Source organism: Rana temporaria, chromosome 4 (genome assembly GCF_905171775.1).
Source record: "Rana temporaria chromosome 4, aRanTem1.1, whole genome shotgun sequence".
NCBI classification, from domain to species: domain Eukaryota; kingdom Metazoa; phylum Chordata; class Amphibia; order Anura; family Ranidae; genus Rana; species Rana temporaria.
This window is the reverse complement of record NC_053492.1, coordinates 237,069,063-237,088,736: the sequence shown is the minus strand read 5'-3', so window position 1 is coordinate 237,088,736 and position 19,674 is coordinate 237,069,063. Positions and strand designations below refer to the sequence as shown.

Below are 19,674 nucleotides of genomic sequence, written 5' to 3'. Positions count from 1 at the left end.
TGACAGTCTTCCGACGGTCGCATACATCGCGTCACGAGTAGCCGAAAGTCGGTGCGGCTCTATACGGCGCCTGCGCACCGACATTCGGCTACTTTCGGAAAATCGTGACACGATGTATGCGACCATCGGAAGCCTGTCAATCAAATAGGAACGCCCAGTCCCGCAGCCCATACCCGGAAGCGGCGGAGAAGATGTATCTCTAAAACGGTAAGTACGGCTTCGATTGTAAAAAAAAACACCCGATTCCCCTTGACAAAATGAGCCTCAATCTAATGTTAAAAAAAAAGGTTTTAGGGTGAACCTCCACTTTAAGAATCCCTATAAATAAAAGGACCAGTAGATTGCTACCCTACCAAAAATGAAAAAGAGGAGAAGAAGAAAGACCTAAGAGAAAAGAGTGAAAAAAAAAACAAGTAAAGTAGGAACAGAGATCTCATTGAAGAGCTGATCTACTACAATGGGGGAAAAATAAAGCAGGACTTGCACATATTGGGCCCAAGGATCCCTACTTGAGTTGCTTTGCCATATCATTGATTGTACTGGCAATTGTTTCATGAATCATAATCCAGGAGATTTTGTGTGGGGCTGTTAGATAGGTAGCCCTGTTACTCATCGAAGAAGGGAAAGAATACTAATCCAAAACACTCTGAATCTTTGGGCACTCCCACCAGACGTGATCCATCGTGCTCCATATGGCACATTCTTAAAAACAGAGAGGAGGAACTAGGTACTATCTGGTCAACACTTGCCTTCAATTAATGGAATATTCAAAATTCCTCGAAAAGGAAGACGGAATATGGTTGTACCATTGCTCCAAGTTCTAGGTCAACCAATAGGTTGGGTCTCTGTCCCACTCTGCCATGTAAGGCAGTTTATGCAAAGTACCGAGGAGGTCATAGATATTACTTCCTATTTGGCCTACGTCTTTAATGCACCATGTCTCATATTTAGTAAGAGAGGGGGTTCCGATAGGTCAGACCACAAAGTTCTCAAGAAATTAGAAATTTGATGAAAGCTGAAGATTGTAAATACAGTTTGGTAAGGAAATTCTGTAGTGTAAAGGGTGCGAAGCAAAATAGTGCCCAATACAATATAGCCTTTTGTCAAGCCACCAGTTAAAGCGGAGGTTCACCCTAAATTACAACTTTGGCTGTCTAAAACCACCAGCCATTGTTAGTAATGGTTCCGTTTTTTTTTTTTTTTTAATCGCCGTCCTTACCTTTGTACCCGAGCCTTTTGTGAGCTGTCACTCACTTTTCCCCACGGGAGTGGGCATGGATTTCGAAATCCCCCGACCAGCACTATGTCTCCTGGGAGTGAGTCCTGAGAATCCCAGGAGACGCGCTGTGCTGAAATCCCGCGATATCTCGCGGGTCACGTGACTAGTCAAGCAGGGCGTGCCCGACGCCGGCCGTTGTGATGGCGACGCTCGCCGTCAACACTGCACATGCGCGGGATAGAGCGGTGAATGCTGGGACGTCAGCATTCACCACATCCTGGAAGGAACAGCAGCTGGGCTTCATAGTGCCCACAGTAAAGATGGAAACGTCCATCACGGATTTTTAAAAGATCTTCTTTTCTGGCGATTAGTAAGGGAGCGGGCTAAAAGACTGGGACAGATGAGTGATAACCCCCGCTTTAAACACCCTTGTATTTAAAACAGCCTTTTATTAAATAACATTACAAAACAAAAATAAATAAAAAAAGACAGGTATGTCAACTGTGATCAAACGTCTTACCTGTTGTCCGATAACCCAGTTTCATATTTGTATTGCTGAATTAAGTTATCTAGATTTCTACAAAGCTGCAATGTCACAGAAACAACCACTTTCTGCAGGACTTTCCCCATGTAAGGCAAGGTAGCCGTGATGAGGCCAATCCACTGTAGGTGCATTTTACATGTATAATGCTGGTGTAAAGCCCTAATCACAGCACAGAGGAACATTCCCTGGCATGTGATTGGCTGGGAGTGCATGTACTGGAGAGAAGTCATTGGCTGCTGAGGGTTGATGTGCTCCAGATCGGTAATGACAAAATCAAAGCCACCTTCATTGTCTTCTGGGACGGTTAACACACGATGTTCCAAAACAATGAGGCCTTGGAGAACTTTTAATAGCTGGGACTGTAATGTGCTGCCATTATCAAGTTCATCCTCAGAAAAATTTATGAGGCTGTCCTCAGAAAAACCTTCTTCGATGGCTACTATGTTCTTCTCAGCCATGCGTTCGCTGTGCCACTTTTGGGCGCTAAAGATTGAAGACAGTAAACAGTGGAGAATGACCTTCTGAACTTTGCACTTGGACAACAGATCTGAGATGAAGCTGGCAAAACCCTTAGCCGAGCTCTCTATCACCTTGGCCAGCTCCGTAAATAGCAGGGTCAGAATTTCAATACTCAACATTTGCATGTTGCGATTGCCCACCAGATCTTGCTGAGACACCTTAATATGAGCAGGATAGTGGCTTCTCATAAAATACAAACACAATGAAATAAGAATCTCTATATACATGGAGCTCCGGAAACTGTGGTTAGAATCCAGGGGGATACTGCTATAAAAGTCTCTTCCCATGACCGAGATCCGATGCCTTGCTAAGAGATTCTGAAGCAGAGACAGCTGTGGCGTGTATGCGTTATTAACGCTGGTGGTGGAAATAGCACTGACAAAGATTGTTGGGCATGTTTTTAATATGGCTTTTATTGCAGACAGAGCATACAATGTCCTCGAGGAGTCGTAAAGCTGGAGATACAAAAGCACATGCTGGTAAAGCGGGTGGATATTGAAATGTGCCGATTTCCCTATACCAGGAGAGCCCACATCACTTTCAATTTCAGAGATTTCCCCCTCTCCACAACTGTACCAGTTCTCCAGGTCCAAGCCCTCACCGAAAAAAACACTTGTTTGCTTCGTCTTCTCATTCTGGGCCTTTTTCTTGTCATCGTCTTTCCTTCTGGATATTTTGACTTTAGGCTTTGTTCCTGTTGCTTTATTCCCCTCTTTGTTAGCTGCATCCTTCTCCGACACTTTTCCTTTGAAATTAAACTGGATGCTGCTGTGAGTTCTTTTCCTGCTCTGTCTTTCAATCACATCGCCATTAAAGTCACTGAGGTTCTGATGATGCAAGATCGAAGGAGAAGACAAGTTTCTGGTAATTGCATTTGCCAAACTTTCAATACCAGAGTCTGCAGACACTGAGAGAAAGTTGGGTGGGTCTCTAGCTGAAGAATGAATTTCAGTCCTTGGAGCTATTTCATCCTCATGATTGGCGGCTATACCCGAGTCACCAAATACCTTCATCTTGCTTGAGGTGTCAATCTGATCAGTACATGAATAATTCAACTCAGGATCCTCACCAACATTTTTAAGAACTGTGCCTATCAAATCAGAAATGACTTGTTGAACAATCTCATCTACGGAGTCCTCTCTGGAGATTGAACAGTTATCTTGAGCACTTAAACTTTCAGCATCGACTTCTTCTCCTGCTGAAGACTGGGAACCACCAGAGTCCGAGCTCTGAAGGATTTCTATATGCTGGTCTGGGAGATCAAAGTCTGAAACCACCATTGGGATGGTTTCACTGCTGGTGCTCAGAAGGGACAGTCTGTCACTGAGAGGGTTGACTGTAAGACTAAAATTTTCCATCTCTTCCATAACAGCTGACTTGATGGTTGTCATCCCAAAAGAGATGGGTGTATTTGAGAAAGCTGCAATGTGTAAAAGAAATAAATATTAAAAAAAACATTTTTAAAGCATACAGGACTTCAACGCGTCATTAAACCCACATCCTAAAAAACTATCAATAAATGGTGTTTTACATGCCGTTCATACTCACTCACAATGAGATACATTTTTTGTATTCTGTCAAAACCTGGTTGATCCTGCTGCTCTTCATCTCCCCCTTCTATCCAAGTCCACAAGTCAGCTAGGGATTTTGCAGCTGCGGTGGAAACTCTGCACATGCTCAGCTTTCAGTTTGTTTCTATGCTGAGCATGTCCCCCCTATCACATGTGACTATAGAGTCACACATGTGGAGGTATACAGTGGTAAATGGCAGCCCACTTCCTCCCTCCACGCCCACAAACCAGCTAAACAAAGAGGGAACGGGATATTACATGTAGAATATTGGTGGCTTCACCTCCCTCTTATTCTAAGACACAGGCTGGAGGGGCATGACACAGCCTGTGACTGGCAGAAATCCGGCCACACCATGTTATTGCCACAAAATAATAGGCATGGAAAGCACTGTAAAAAACAGAATTTGACTTGGCATCAATCTTTTGCAGTGCCTGTAGCGCAGAGCTCACACTGCTAGAAGGTGAAGCAGCACAAAAATTCCATTAGTTGTTCTGTAGAGCAATGGGCATGCTGATATGAGGAAAGAGTAGAGGGCAAGGGAGATCAGTTTGCTGCTGCTTCTTTCACAGTCCAGTCACAGGGAAAAAGTGGAAGGAGACATGTAAGTGAAAGTAGAACGTAGCAAGCTTATTCTTTTTTTTTTGAGGACCATTTCATTGTAGTTCTCTGTGGCTCACCAACCAGCATGTGAGCTGTAGTATGGGTCTATATTCATATATAACTTAGTTATTGATTTACAAGAAACTTGGTAATAGTTTTATAAGAAAAAATTTCTATCTATATGCTTAATGCATGAGACAACTGCTTCATTATGCTATGGGAAGTTGGGAACCATTGACCTTTTCTTTTCATCAGTTGTAGCTATTGTTTTCCCTGCCATATAAATATGACTGGGAGGCCAGTCCCGAGTTGGAGGTTTGATTCAGGACAGAAGAAGAGAAAGTCTGAATCAAGTTTACTGTCGCCTCCTTGTATCTCATTTCTAATGAGATTGGGACTCCCCTGGATTTAATATGCTTTATTTATCTGTATTGTATCATCTGTAATACATCTTTAATCAAAGCTAAGTAGATCTCTTTTTACTATACTACTTGTGTGTTGTTTTAATCATTGTACTTACTTCCACAAATCTGAAGGGTAAATAAAGTGGAACCTCGGTTTAAGAGAAACTTTAAGAGCGTTTTGATTTGCGAGCAACTTTTTTTTTAAATTCTGACTCGGTTTGCGAGTGTTGACTCGCAAGACGAGCAGAATTCAAGCTAAATAGGACTGCAGGAGCTCATTTGGCCTGAGGTACGGGGGTGCCGAACCCGAGCAGAGCCGAAAATAGGCCTGCAGTACCTCATTTGGCCTGAAGTACGGGCGTGCAGGAGCCGAGAAAAGCCAAACATTGGCTTGCAGTACCTCATTTGGCCTGAGGTACGGGGGCGCAGGAAACAAGCCAAAGTGTCCTCAGGCCTTTTCAGCGCTCTCTGGAACCCCTCCCCCCCACCTCTGACTGCACTTGGTATTGCATCCCATTGAAGTCAATGCGGAACAAATTATTTTCATTTCAATTGACTTCAATGGGAAAACTCGCTTTGATATGCGAGTACTTTGGACTACGAGCATACTCCTGGAACATAGTATGCTCGCAATCTGAGGATCAACTGTATATGAATGAACCTGTCAATAAATTTATGAATGTAACACAGAATTTAACCCCTTGTTACATGAGCTAATAATGTGAACAATAATAAAATTGATAACACTATTATATTATTCTATACCATTACTCCTGTTGCATAAACAATTATATAATATTCCATACCATTACTACTATTACATGTCTTGCTAAATAGTTTCCGGTTTTCTTCAAAATGCCTCATAGATTTACTCCAGTGTCTCTCAGCCTGAACTCGCTGTACAGACACACGCTGGGTTTTTGGATGGAGGAGTAAAAGGAGAAGCGGTTCCAGGACTCTTGCTATGTCATGTCTCTGTAGCACTTGATGTAACCAGGCCTGACCCACAGAGGAGGTGCAGCCATCTAAGCTGCTGAGACTATCCAGCATGATGAATAAAGACCTGTAAGGCAAGAGATTTACATCTATAAGGCATATAGTTACATAGTTAGTCTGGTAAAAAAAAAAAAAAAAAAACAGTCCATCAAGTTCAACCAATAAAAAGTTTTTTTTTTTTTTTTTAGTATTGTGATAACATCATAGTGTACATTTAGGATGTCCACACCCTGGCAAGGGGTCTGTTCATGCTTGTGCATCGTTCTGTATTACAATTGCATATATTTTGGTAGCATAAATCACAACCTGTAATTTCATGAGAACATACTCATAAATATTCACAAGGCTAAAAGAGCAATAGATTTTTCAAAATTAATTTATGTTGAATTATTTTGAAGCCCCCCTGAAATAAATGCTAAATACCCAACAATACATAATGTATATCATGTATTTTTGTGTGTTGTCAGAACATCTTTTATCATGGAAAATCTCTGTTCACAAATCTTCATTACAAAAAAATTGATGTGCACCAAAATGTTAAAGTGGTTGTAAATCTCAGACATGAAATATGAACAAAGCATATCCCTCTATAATCTGTACTTATCTCAATTCAGAACACCAAGTGTCATTTCTGTCTGCTGCCCCGTAACTCTGTTAACAGCATCAGACACTTTTGATGAATGTTCCTGACACCAAGAGAAAAAAGGTGCCAGGGGAGGGAGTTGCAGCTGTTTGACAGCCAAAGCTCTCTTCTTGTGTGCTGTGTGAAGGGGGGAGGCATGTCCCTTTCCTCCAATCAGCTCTCAGAGCTCTCCTCAATGATGCAACTTCAGCTCTATGCCCCCTGCTTGTCGGAGCTGAAAACTCCTGTGTAAATTCTGCACTTTGAATGGATGTAGGGGAAAGAAAGCTATAGATCACGTGTGTCAAACACAAGGCCATTTCATGTGGCCCTCGCATCTCTCCTGCAGCTGCAGCCCTCCTCTAGTCCTCCTCCAGACCCTTACCTTTTGCTTTTAAGCAATGCATCCAGCTTCTTCCCAGCAGCAGCATAAGGAAAGGGGGTGCGCTGTGATGTAAGGGAGAGTGGGAGACTCAATTTCTGATGGTGGGGTGGCTTTTGACATCTAATGTAAGGGGGAGGGGATGCGCTGGACATCTAATCTTACAGATACAACCGGCCATTTTGAGGGCAATCATAATGCTAATACGGCCCACCATGAAATTGAGTTTGACACCCCTGCTATAGATGAACAGGAACAACTTATGTAGGAGGATTGGTTTCATCACTGTGTATCACCTCACTGGGTATATGTCAGGGTTTACAACCACTTTACCTTAACATGTGATGAATGTCATATGTGCATGTAGATGTATACACATTGACACCTAAACACTGCTCATCATTTTTATGTAATATGAACTTCATAAACATTTTAAAAGTAAAAGATTATTCAACGATAAAAAAAGTTGGCATAACACAGGTGACAAACTTTGGCGGTGTCAGCTGAATAATACTTTCTGAAGTCACATAGCTAAAAGGACTGATCCAGCTAAAGCCAATTCAGGCTGCACCACTCTGTGGCTTCTTATAGATTGGGAGACTCCAACCATATCTAAAAAACTATTTATGGTCCCTTTAGATTGAAAACAGAACAAAAAAACAGTCCAATTCTCTTCTTTTTCCACGATCGAGGAAAAAAATAAAAAAAAGGTTTGTGTCAATCTCACTCTTATTTAGAACTACTATAAACTTGGTTTATCTTGTTATTTCAAAGTCATTTCATTTCTGGAGTAAGGAAGAAATTAAATGCTACCTGTCAAACGTGCGCCCGTAGGATGAAGACTTGTTCACATGAAGATTTCTGGTGAGGTGCCACAGGACTGAAAATCGCCCATGAGCTTCCATCCTGATTTTCTGAAATAACGTAATATCATCTTTATTTAAAGCCACTAGTTGTATCCCAGTAATTCTAATGCTAATGAAAATGGCTAGAGCCAGTATGCATTATGTCCTTGTAGTTGTTAGAAATTGATCCCACCTACAACAAAAATTTAATCCCACCATTTTTGCAAACTACAGCGTACCATGATATACTGCCATGCCCAGATCCGGGTTTCAAAGCACAGATCCAGTGTCCACTCTTGCTCTGGTTGCCCAGAATTCATACACACCATAGATGCTGAAAAGCCTATAATAAGTTACTAGCAGCAAGTTTTTAGAGCAGACAAGATCATGCTCCCACTTAGGCTCCATTCACATCTAGGCAGACAAATTTGCGGAGTTTTGTCCCGTGAATTGCGGCAGCAAATAGCGGCGTTTTGTACCTTGATTTGCGGCGACAAAACGCCGCGATTGTCCGCCTAGATGTGCCCCTAGATGTGCCCCTCTATGGAGATGGTTCCCGAACGCCGCCTGAAAAAAAGGTTCGGGACCTTTTTTCAGGCGACAGGCGGCAGGCATTCGGCGTGGAGATGGGAACCATCTCCATAGAGGGCAATGTCTTTTCATCCCTCTGGCGGCAGCGGCGTCGCACTACAGGCGACAAAACGCCTAGATGTGAATGGGGACGAAACACAAGGATGTATCACATGATCTGCCCCCCCCCCCCCATCATACAGATAAGCAGTGGTCAAGGCTCAGTATACTAAACTCCCAAGTCACATTTAACACCCCCTACAACAGGTCCCAATCATCTGAAATATACTTTCTTTAAAGAAATAAAATATTCTTTATACAGTTGCATAAATGTAAAGAAGAAGTTTTTTTCCTTTCTTGTTGTAGCAATACCTTGTCTTTGTGGGTCAATTGCTGGCTAATGACATCCTCACATGTACTGGAGGTAGGGACCAGATTGTGGAGCTGATAGAATAACTCCACACTTCTTTGATGGTGTTGAGGAGTCCGATCTCCCAATTGTTCCCAAAGCGTCAGTGCCACATTCTAAAAAAACAAAAAAATAAAAAACAGTTATATAGGATTTGTTGAAATTTGGATAGCACCCATTTATCACATTTTATTAATTCTAATGACCAAAATATTTTTCAGTACGAAGTTTGGTGATTATCTCACCCCTCACATTTTTGTAAATATTTTATTATATCTTTTCATGTGACAACACTGAAGAAATGACACTTTGCTACAATGTAAAGTAGTGATTGTACAGCTTGTATAACATTGTAAATTTGCTGTCCCCTCAAAATAACTCAACACACAGCCATTAATGTCTAAACCACTGGCAACAAAAGTGATTACACCCCTAAGTGAAAATGTCCAAATTGGGCCCAAAGTGTCAATATCTTGTGTGGCCACCATTATTTTCCAGCACTGCCTTAACCCTCTCGGGCATGGAGTTCACCAGAGCTGCACAGATTACCACTGGAGTCCTCTTCTAATCCTCCATGACGACATCACAGAGCTGGTGGATTAGAGACCTTGCACTCCTTCACCTTCCATTTGAGGATGCCCCACAGATGTTCAATAGGGTTTAGGTCTGGAGACATGCTTGGCCAGTCCATCACCTTTACCCTCAGCTTCTTTAGCAAAGCAGTGGTCGTCTTGGAGGTGTGTCCGAGGTCGTTATGTTAGAATACTGCCCTGTGGCCCAGCCTCTGAAGGGAGGGGATCATGCTCTGCATGTTGGCATTCATGATTCCCTCAATGAACTGTAGCTCCCCAGTGCCGGCAGCACTCACGCTGCCCCAGACTATGACACTCCCACCACCATGCTTGACTGTGAGACTGGCAAGACACTCGTCTTTGTACTCCTCATCTGGTTGCCGCCACACACGCTTGACACCATCTGAACCAAATACGTTTATCTTGGTCTCATCAGACCACAAGACATGGTTCCAGTAATCCATGTCCTTAGTCTGCTTGTCTTCAGCAAACTGTTTGCGGGCTTTCTTGTGCATCATCTTTAGTAGAGGCTTCCTTCTGGGATGACAGCCATGCAAACCAATTTGATGCAGTGTGCGGTGTATGGTCTGGGCACGGACAGGCTGACCCCCCACCCCTTCAGCCTCTGCAGCAATGCTGGCAGCACTCATATGTCTATTTCCCCAAAACAACCTCTGGATATGACACAAAGCATGTGCACTCAACATCTTTGGTCGGCCATGGCATCGTCTGTTTTAAATGGAACCTGTCTTGCTAAGCCGCTGTATGGTCATGCCACCTTGCTGCAGCTCAGTTTCAGGGTCTTGGCAATCTTCTTATAGCCTATGCCATTTTTATGTAGAGCAACAATAATTTTTTCTTTGCCATGAAGTGCCATGCTGAACTTCCAGTGACCAGTATGAGAGAGTGAGAGTGATATCACAAAATTCAACACACCTGCTTCCCATTCACACCTGAGGCCTTGTAACACTAGTGAGTCATATGACACCGGTGAGAGGAAATGGCTAATTGGGCCCAGTTTGGACATTTTCATTTAGGGATGTACTCACTTTTGTTGCCAGCAGTGTAGACATTAATGGCTGTGTGTCTAGTTTTTAAGGGGACAGCCAATTTACACTGGTATACAAGCTATGCATTCACTACTTTACATTGTAGCAAAGTGTTATTTCTTCAGTGTTGTCACATGATGAGATATAATAAAAATATTTACAAAAATATGAGGGGTGTACTCACTTTTGTGAGATTATTTATCAGGGCTGGACTGGGACAACAATTTGGCCCTGGTCTTCATCCAGACCGGCCCACTGGGGCGCTGCCAGGGCGTTTAAAAAAAGTCCTCCAAGTAGCATCTTTGGGGCGGTGGAGGAGCGGTGTACAAACTGCTCCTGCCCATTGAAATGAATGGCTACCGCATCTGAAGCGCCTGCAAAGCACTTCGGCAGCAGCGCTACATGGGCGCATTTAACCTTGAATTTGCCTGCTAGTGGGGGTTAAAAGCGCCTGCTAGACGCCGAATAGTGCAGCTAAAATGACAGTAAAGTGCTGCTAAAACTAGCAGTGTTTTACCGACAATGCCTGCCCCAGTGTGAAAGCAGCCTAAGAGTCAGGGAGTGAATGAGACAGAAGAGGGAGCTGAGAGACCGAGGGAGGGAGCTGAGAGACAGAGGGGGTGGTCTGAGAGATAGAGGGGACTGAGAGACAGAGGAGGGGGCTAAAAAAAATGGGAATGAGAGACACGGGGACTGAGAGACAGAGGGGGGGACTGAGAGACAGTGGGGTCTGAGAGAGGCTCTGTTTTAAAAAACGGCCCACTGAGCCATCGGCCCACCGGGAAACTCCCTGTAGTCCCTATGGCCAGTCCATCCCTGTTTATTATTATACATGATTTATATATAGCGCCAACAGCTTACGCAGCACTTTACTGTATATCAGTGGTCACCAAGCTGCGGGCCTTTGCTTGCCTTTATTCTGCCCTTGAGGCATTATTCCTGCCCCCAACACGAACAATGGGGCATTATTCCTTCCATTGACACCAACGATGTGGAATAATTCCTTCCACAGACAATAAAAAACAGGGCACTTTTCCTCCCACTGACACCAACTATTTCTCCCCCTAATACATAAGATCGGGCATTGTTTACTCCCACTGGGCACAGTTTGGCCCCCTAAAGTCAGTAAACTGGCCCTGTCTTTAGAAAGTTTGGAAACCCCTGATATATATTATGTATATGTGCTTGACTTTTTACCACATAGGCACAGAGAAAATAATTGTGGGCAATAGCACAAATATCCAGAATAAAGAAAAGAGGTGACTACTATGTGATGGATAAAATGATTTATAGTGAATATCTCCCTACCTTGAAGAAATCAGTCTTCTCGGCCATGTATCTCAAATTGCCTTCAGTAAGAGGAGGATGGATAACAACAGAAACACGCCCTTGATTTGGGCTTAAGGGCTGAGAGGATTCCAAGCCATTTGCTGTTTCTCCAGCCTCCACGGCCACAGACTGGGTCAGGCCAACCAGGTCCATCACTAGAGATATGGCCACACTCTGAATACTGAAGTCTACTGCTGCACTGCAGGCATTCATGAGGGTCTGCAGCCACACAGGTGGTTGAACCTTCTCACAGTCTGGTTAAAAAAAAAAAGCAAATAAAAATTATAAACGTATACTAAATAAATGTTCTAGTGCTTGACTGGCACTAACTATGTATACTACACCAGAGGAAAGAGCGGAACTGTTGGCAATGTCATAGTAGCCAATCACTTTTCATATGAAACAAAGATCTGATTGGTCTCAATGAGCAAGGATTGCTCTATTTGTATACAAGTTTTCAGCACCACTGGATTTAATGGTAGCAGTCATGTGCCATATAACTCCTGGAAGCCTAGAAGAGTGAGACTTTTATGAAATGTGCCATCTAATCTTTCTATAGAAAATATAATGCGTGCATCTCAAATAATGTTAAAGCCTTGCACAACACAACATATTACGGGATTCCATGAAAACCTAATGAAATCTAATTTCCATCATACAGTACATGACAACAGTATAAATAATCTGCAAAAAACAGGTCATGTAACAAAACGTTCAATCTTAGCGGATTGCTGTCAAAGGTGATGCAAATACCCTTAAGCTGCCATACACTAGTAGATTTCCCAACGAACACTCATATGAACATTTGTACAAAAATTCTCAGTGCATTCAATGACTTTCGTAAGTGCTTTTAACATTCCATTTTGGCAAGAATGGACTTTACTGAACAAAAGCCACATACACTGTTAGAAATTAAATGGTTTGTGCCAGCCAAATGACTAGCTTTAGTCTGCCATTCCAAGATTATATTCTCTTCACAGTAAAATCTTGCAAACATTTTTGCACTGAACAATGGCTTTACCAGGCCAGTTGTTGGGTGTTTGCCAACATTATGGCCCATACAATATTTGACTACAAAATTCAAAAGTGCATTTTTTTTTTTAAACTCTACCATTCCTTTAGCCAAGCTTTTCTGAAGATGATGCTAGTTGTTTCTGTGTTAGTGGGGTTTCAATGGGAAGCTACTGTGGAGTGAAATCTCATGGTGAACAGTACTGCATATGAAAACTGATGGCTGTGTACAATGGCTAAATTACTCACTTGATCACCAGAAGATTTTACCCTCATTCATGACCAGAGCATTTTTTCTATTCGGCACTGCGCCACTTTAACTGGTTCCCGACCGCCCAACGTACATTGTGGTGGGGCGGCCGCTCTGCCCAGTCAAGTACTGCTACGTGATCCTGCACACCCAAGGTCTGGGGCACGCGTGCCGCCGTCAACCCCCTCCCACTGTGATTGGACACAGCAGGAGCCAATCAGTGGATCTGGCGGACCCGATGTCCACTGGTACTCGCCGATTATTCGGGACACAAGTAAAATGGCAGTCTGCCTGTATAAACAAGGCAGATTGTTATTCTGTCAGAGGGGAATGTACTGATCCTGTGTTTCTGCTAAGCAGGAACACAGATCTTTGCCTTCCCCCAGTCAAAGCACCTCCCCAACAGTTGGTAAGCACAACTTGGGCATATCTTTAACCCTTTGGATGCCCCTGATGTTAACCCCTTTTCCTGCTAGTGTCATTAGTACAGTGACAGTGCATATTTTCTTAGCACTGATCACTGTACTAGTGTCACTGGTCCCCAAAAAGTGTCAGTTAGGTGTCTGATTTGTCTCCGCTCTAAGTCACGGATCACGGTCATTACTAGTAAAAAATAAAATAAAAAAATATAGCCCATAGTTTGTAGATGCTATAACTTTTGCACAAACCAATCAATATACGCTTAATGTTTTTTTTTTTTTTTTTTACCAAAAATTCATAGCAGAACACATATTGGCCTAAATTGATTTTTTTTTTTACATTTTTTTTTAATGGGTGTGTTGTATAGCAGAAAGTTATCATTTTATTTGGGTACAGTGTCACACATCTGCACCATTGTCAAAGTAACACAGTGTTGCATAGCCAAAAAATGGCTTGGTCATGAAGGGGGGGGGGGGGGCAGGTAAACCTTCAGGAGCTGAAGTGGTATGGGGCAATTGCGCCTTCATGCAACACTTAATCCGGGTGAAATTTATATAATTTTTTTTCACACAAATAGAGATTTCTTTTAGTGGTATTTAATCACCACAAACAATATTTTATATTATAAAGCATATTAGATTTAGGCCAAAATGTATTCTGCTACATGTCTTTGAAAAAAAAAAAAATCCAATAAGTGTATATTATTGGTTTGTGCGAAAGTTATAGCGTCTACAAATGAAGGTATATATACTGGAATTTTAAAGTAATTATTTTTATATACTACTAATGGCAGTGATCGGCAACTTATAGGGGGACTGTGCGGCGGAAAATCTGACACAACCTGAGTGGGAACTGACGCTGACATTACCAGTGACACAAATACAGTAATCAGTGCTAATAATGTACACCGTCACTGTATTATTGACCCTGCCCGGTTCTGAAAAGCTACAATGTACAGGTAAGTTACAGTGCCTGTACGAACCACCCTGCCGCAGTATATTGTACTGCGGCGGGTTGGCAAGTGGTTAAAGAAGTTAACATATCCAGGTTTGTGATGAAGAAATGTAAAATGTAGAACTCTGGGAAGTGTAAATATACAGTATGTGTTTTATACATGTTTCCCACTCAAGCACCTTACCTCCATCCACATTCTCTGAATGAATGTCTGAAGGATGGCTGCACTCTGCAATGTAAACTGGGAAACTGGAACATTCAAGGAACAGCTGACACGCAGCAATGAAGGCAGGACGGTATTCTTTTGGTGAAACTGGTTTGATGGTTTGCTTTTCTTTACCGTTTTCTGATGTGGACATCTCCCATTTAGCACTATCTGTAGGCGCTCCAATGGGTTCTCCTTGAAGGTCTATAGCAGGGTTTTGGGATGTTGGGCTCTTGGGGATAATATATAGAGTGATAAATCTTGTAAGGAACTGCTGAAAATATTCCAAGCAGCATTGCATTGCAGTTTTTTGTGTTCCCTTTATATTACGTGGAGCTGATCCCTGTGGACATTTGGAAGGTTGCTGTACCACCGTCTCCTCAGACCCAACAGTGGATTCTGTTTCAGTTTCTGAAGAAGTGCTACCCAAGGGGAGACCAGCTACACCCTGCCCATTGATCAGAGCCCCGTCAATGTCATCAGTTTTATCAGCTTGGTACTGCACAAACTCTGTAAATCCACTTTCTGATGAACGACTGCTTGGGGGGTTCTCCCCATCTTCAAAGACATCCCCAGGATTTTCTGGAGTGACTGGAAACAGCTAAGAAGTAAACAAAAGGTCAGTAAATAACAGACATTAGAAACCAACCACAAAAATACAATTCTGACTTAAAGTGGATGTAAACCCTCCATTCACCCAGTGAAGTGAACAGCCTCAGATGATACACAGGGATGAAACAAATCTTCCTACATAGGTTTTACATGAATATCTGCTGTCTTCACATTTATATACTGTTTAGAAAGTTCAGATAGTGTTAGGAATTTTTCTCTTCCTGTTCAACACACAGTGTGATGTCTGGGCATACAGCCAAGATAGCTAAAATTTCTGATTGGAGGAAATGCACACACCCCCTCTCATCATAGGCAGAGACTCTAAGGCCCCGTACACACGATAGAATCCATCCGCTGAAAAATCTCAACGGATCGGTTTCAGCGGATAGATTCTATGGTGTGTACATTCCTGCGGATATTTATCCGCGGAAATTTCCCAATTCCAGCAGATAAAAATTTGTAGACATGTCTACAAATCTATCCGCTTGAATTGGCTCCCGCGGATCGATCCGGTGGTCTGTACAGACTCACCGGATCGATCCGTCCGAAGGGATCCCCCGCATGCGTCGTAATGATTCGACGCATGCGTGGAATTCCTTTTATGACAGCGTCGCGCACGTCGCCGCGTCATCATCGCGGCGAAGGCGCGACACGTCATCGTGAGGGGATTTCGGCGCGGATTTCGATCTGATGGTGAGTACACTCCATCGGATCCAAATCCGTGGAAATCCGGTGGATCGTATCCGCGGATAAATCCTCTCGTGTGTACTAGGCCTAAGAGGTGTTTTGTAACAGGGCCAGCTGCCTGCTAATCTATTTGTAGCAACCTCCCCTGACAGAAATTTCAGGCTGCTTTTATCTAATGTGTTCCAGAACTTGTCAGGAGTTATCAGGCTGATAACAGAGGAACAGTTCAGGAGAGAGCTATGGGATTTAGCTCTTTGAAGAGAGAGATAACAAAATACTGCAGATATGTGCCCAGCTCAAATTTCATGAATTGGGTTTACATCCACTTTAATAAAAAGAGGCAAACTTCCGAGGGAACATCGCTGCTGGGAGATCTCGCGTAAGTGAGGATGGGTAACTGTCAAAAACAGGTACCTGCTCTCCACCCCCCACGATGGCTGCCAAGAATGGCAGCGGAGGAGGGGAGCAAACAGAGCTTCCCCTTTTGGGTGGAGCTCCACTTTAAAGTAAAAAGTAATGCTGCTGTAATACTCATAATGTTGTGTAGCAGGAGACATGCTTAACGCATTTGCCAGGCTCCAGACAGACCGGCAGCCTTAATATTCTTTGGACTCCTCTTCAATGTCAAGCTCTGAACACCTCTTTGCCCTGACTGCTAAAAGCTTGCCATGGATGGGAAATATATTTTTGGAAATTCTAAGCAGCGTTAGACAGGAGCAATTTTTCACAAATCACTAAACGTAATAGTTCACCTTAAAGTGTTTCTAAAGATAAAAAAAAAAAAAAAAAACTTATTTGTGCAGCCATTAGCCTTCCTAATACCAACCTGAGCCCAACCTTCTTCCAGCAATGTGCACTAGAGCCTCGGCTCTCCCTCCTCACTGTCTGTGACATTGGCTCCCGCTGCTGCCAATCACAGCCAGTGAGCCAATGAGGAGAGAGAGGGCGGGCTGAGCCGAGCCACGCCTGTGTGTCTGTGTATGGACAGGCTAAGCTGTGGCTCGTGAGCAAGCCTGCCTGGGTGCCCCCATTGCTAGCTGCTTGCCCTGGGGAACTCAGCAGGCGGGAGGGGCAAGGAAAGTTGACAGAGGACATGATTAGAGGATAATCTGGGCTGCTCTGTGCAAAACCACTGCACAGAGCAGGTAAGTATAAAATGTTTATTATTTAAAAATAATGCCTTTAATATTACTTTTACTTTATTTACCTTCCTCTCTTCTTTCTCTTTACTGGAGCAATAGCCCCCGGGGAGCTGGACAGTACCTCCTGGGCTTGCAGACAAGAGAGGAGGCTGGACCTTGCTGAGAATTTTTGAGCAAAGTCTAAGCGAATCAGTCAGTTCTTTGAGATCCAGAGTTTGAAGATGACTGGTTAGTGCAGAGATCATTCGAAGGAGCAGCTGAGGCAAATGCTCTGTCTGTATTTCAATGTATGTCTCCTAAAACAAAGAAAAAAAGAGCAGGAACAGTATGGTTATTCTCATAGATAATATCAATACTGCATCACATTCATGTTTACCATGCTGAAAGAAAATAGCCTCTTAGGAAAGGTTGTAAATGCACAATTTTAAGGTGCATTTCTAAGGGAAAAGGGAACCAAAAGCAAACTATTATATTGCAGCTTTCCAATTCTTAGATGTGATTTTTTTTTAGCTCTTTTTCTTTTATTTTACCTTTGTGATCTGGCCAGTAAGTCTGTTTTTCACAAAAAGCGCTCTTGCAGATGTTGCGGTTAGAGGGATGAGCCAAACCATTTACCACTGACAGGGGTGCTTACAATGATCATTTATGATCCTGTGCAAAGGTGCCCCTGTGCTCCTTCATCCAGAGTGGGGACACGCTAATACAGGAGGCGAGGTGAAAACAGAGGTAAAAAAAAAACTAAGAGAAGAAAACTAATGCAGCCACCACATTTAAAGGAGTTGTAAAGGCAAAGGGTTTTTTCTCTTAATGCATTCTACGCATTAGGATAAAAAGCCTTCTGTGTGTAGCAGTCCCCCCCAGGTCCCTAATATTTACCTGAGCCCCATCTCTGTCCACGATTCCCTCAGCTGTCCGGGACCCTCCTTTCTGATTGGCCAAAACACAGCAGCTGCGCCATTGGCTCCCGCAGCTGTCAATAAAAGTCATTCAGCCAATCAGGAGAGAAAGAGGGGGCTGGCCAAACGGCAGCACAGTGTCTGAATGGACACAGGGAGCTGCAGCTGGCTCGGGTGCCCCCAGAGCAAGCTGCTTTCTGTGGGGGCACATGACAGTAGGGAGGGGCAAGGAGCACCGAAGAGGGACCGGAGAAGAGGAGGGCCCAATTCCTTTGCAAATCTAGATATTACCTTGTAAATGTAGTGCTCATAACTTCGCTGTGTTGTTGGAGGGACTCAGCAAGTCCACCCACTACAGGCTGCTTGCAGACAACTACATGAGGGGCTGATCCAAGACCAGTCACCCTTCACAAGGAGAGAGCAGCGGTGACTGGTCTTCATTGCAAGAAACTCCTGCACAGAGGTCAAGTACAGGAATTGCTTCATGCTGGATTACTGCACCGATCAGAGGAGGACACATTCACAATGGCACCAAGATGTCTCCTGTATTCAAAGAGTATTTCTTTAAAGTGGTTGAAAACACTTACGTACAGTATATTCTACATAGGTTGCATCCGTTTTCTCTTCTCTAAATCCTTTCAAAGTGCTGAAATGTATAAAGCTTGTCCAAGACAAGTTTTGAAAAATGGGGGTGGAGAGCTAAGATTGCACTCTGCAGAGCCGAATGAAGGGAAGAGACACACTGTCCTTCATACAGCATACAGGGACAGAGCTGAGACTGTCAATCTGCTGGAGGTCCAGCCCCTGTCACCTTTTTTCTCTCGGTGTCAGGAAAACTTGTCATAAGTCATTCTGTTGATAGCAGAAGAATGAAGCAGCAGACAGAAATTACACTTAGGCTGCTTTCACATTGCGTGGTGACGGTATAGCCGCGCTATTTGTAGATTGGCTATACCGTCGTATTTACTGCGAAATTTGGGCGCTGGCGCTGAGATTTTAACCCCCGCTAGTGGCCAAAAAAGGGTTAATACCGCGGTTTCCCATTGATTTCAATGGGAAGGCGCGGTATAGGAGCGGTGAACACACCGCTCCTATACCGCGGTAAAGATGCGGCTAGCAGGACTTTTGGAGCGCTCCGCTTTAATGTGAAAGCCTTCGGGCTTTCACATTGAACACTACAGGGCATGATTTTTCATGCGGTATAGCAGCGCTATTTTTAGCGCCGTACCGCATGAAAAACGCCTCAATGTGAAAGGGGCCTTAGTACTCTAAATTGAGACAACTGCACGCTATAGGATATCCTTTGTTCATATTACATAGTTGAGGTTTACAACCACTTTAAAGCTTGGATTTCAGCTTTACCTTGGCACCAGTGAATGAACCAAAGTATTTGTTGGCATTTACAATGTAGTAGTGAAATAGCATGGCATCTGTCAATTCTTCAGTGTTTACATGACATTAGCAAATACTGCAATGCACATACGGAATAAAAAGGAGGTAGGGTGAAAATATTTGGTATATTACAGCCACTGCTGTAGTATTGGGTATGGTTGCTTACAATAAAAATAACTGAATATTTGTATCAGTTCAAAATATAAAACTGTAAAGACTAGCTAGCTAAAAATAATATAAATGAACAAAAGTACACAAGTATACAGCTGCCATTTATTTATCTGACAGTGGCTATTCAGGAAGGAACCTGAAAAATAAAAAAAACAATAATACACCAAAACGATGCATCATTCCAAAAAGAATACATTGTTTGCCATTGTCTGTTATCACACAATTATTTGCACTAAAGGACATACTAATCAATAATATATACTGCAAGTCCTTTGCATCATTCAGCATAATTATATTATACA

General features: G+C 43.1%; 1 protein-coding gene across 1 annotated transcript in view; it reads right to left on the bottom strand.

The window, feature by feature from the left end:
• DOP1A (DOP1 leucine zipper like protein A) overlaps window positions 1–19,674 on the bottom strand; it is a 109,003-nt gene that overhangs the window by 35,052 nt on the left and 54,277 nt on the right. Inside the window, exons 14-20 of the mRNA XM_040350015.1 lie at window positions 16,979–17,209; window positions 14,452–15,073; window positions 11,612–11,886; window positions 8,646–8,798; window positions 7,672–7,772; window positions 5,665–5,921; window positions 1,740–3,702 (exon numbers count right to left, since the gene is read on the bottom strand). Coding sequence (XP_040205949.1) covers window positions 1,740–3,702; window positions 5,665–5,921; window positions 7,672–7,772; window positions 8,646–8,798; window positions 11,612–11,886; window positions 14,452–15,073; window positions 16,979–17,209 — 3,602 coding nt within the window. The remainder of the gene's footprint in view (window positions 1–1,739; window positions 3,703–5,664; window positions 5,922–7,671; window positions 7,773–8,645; window positions 8,799–11,611; window positions 11,887–14,451; window positions 15,074–16,978; window positions 17,210–19,674) is intronic.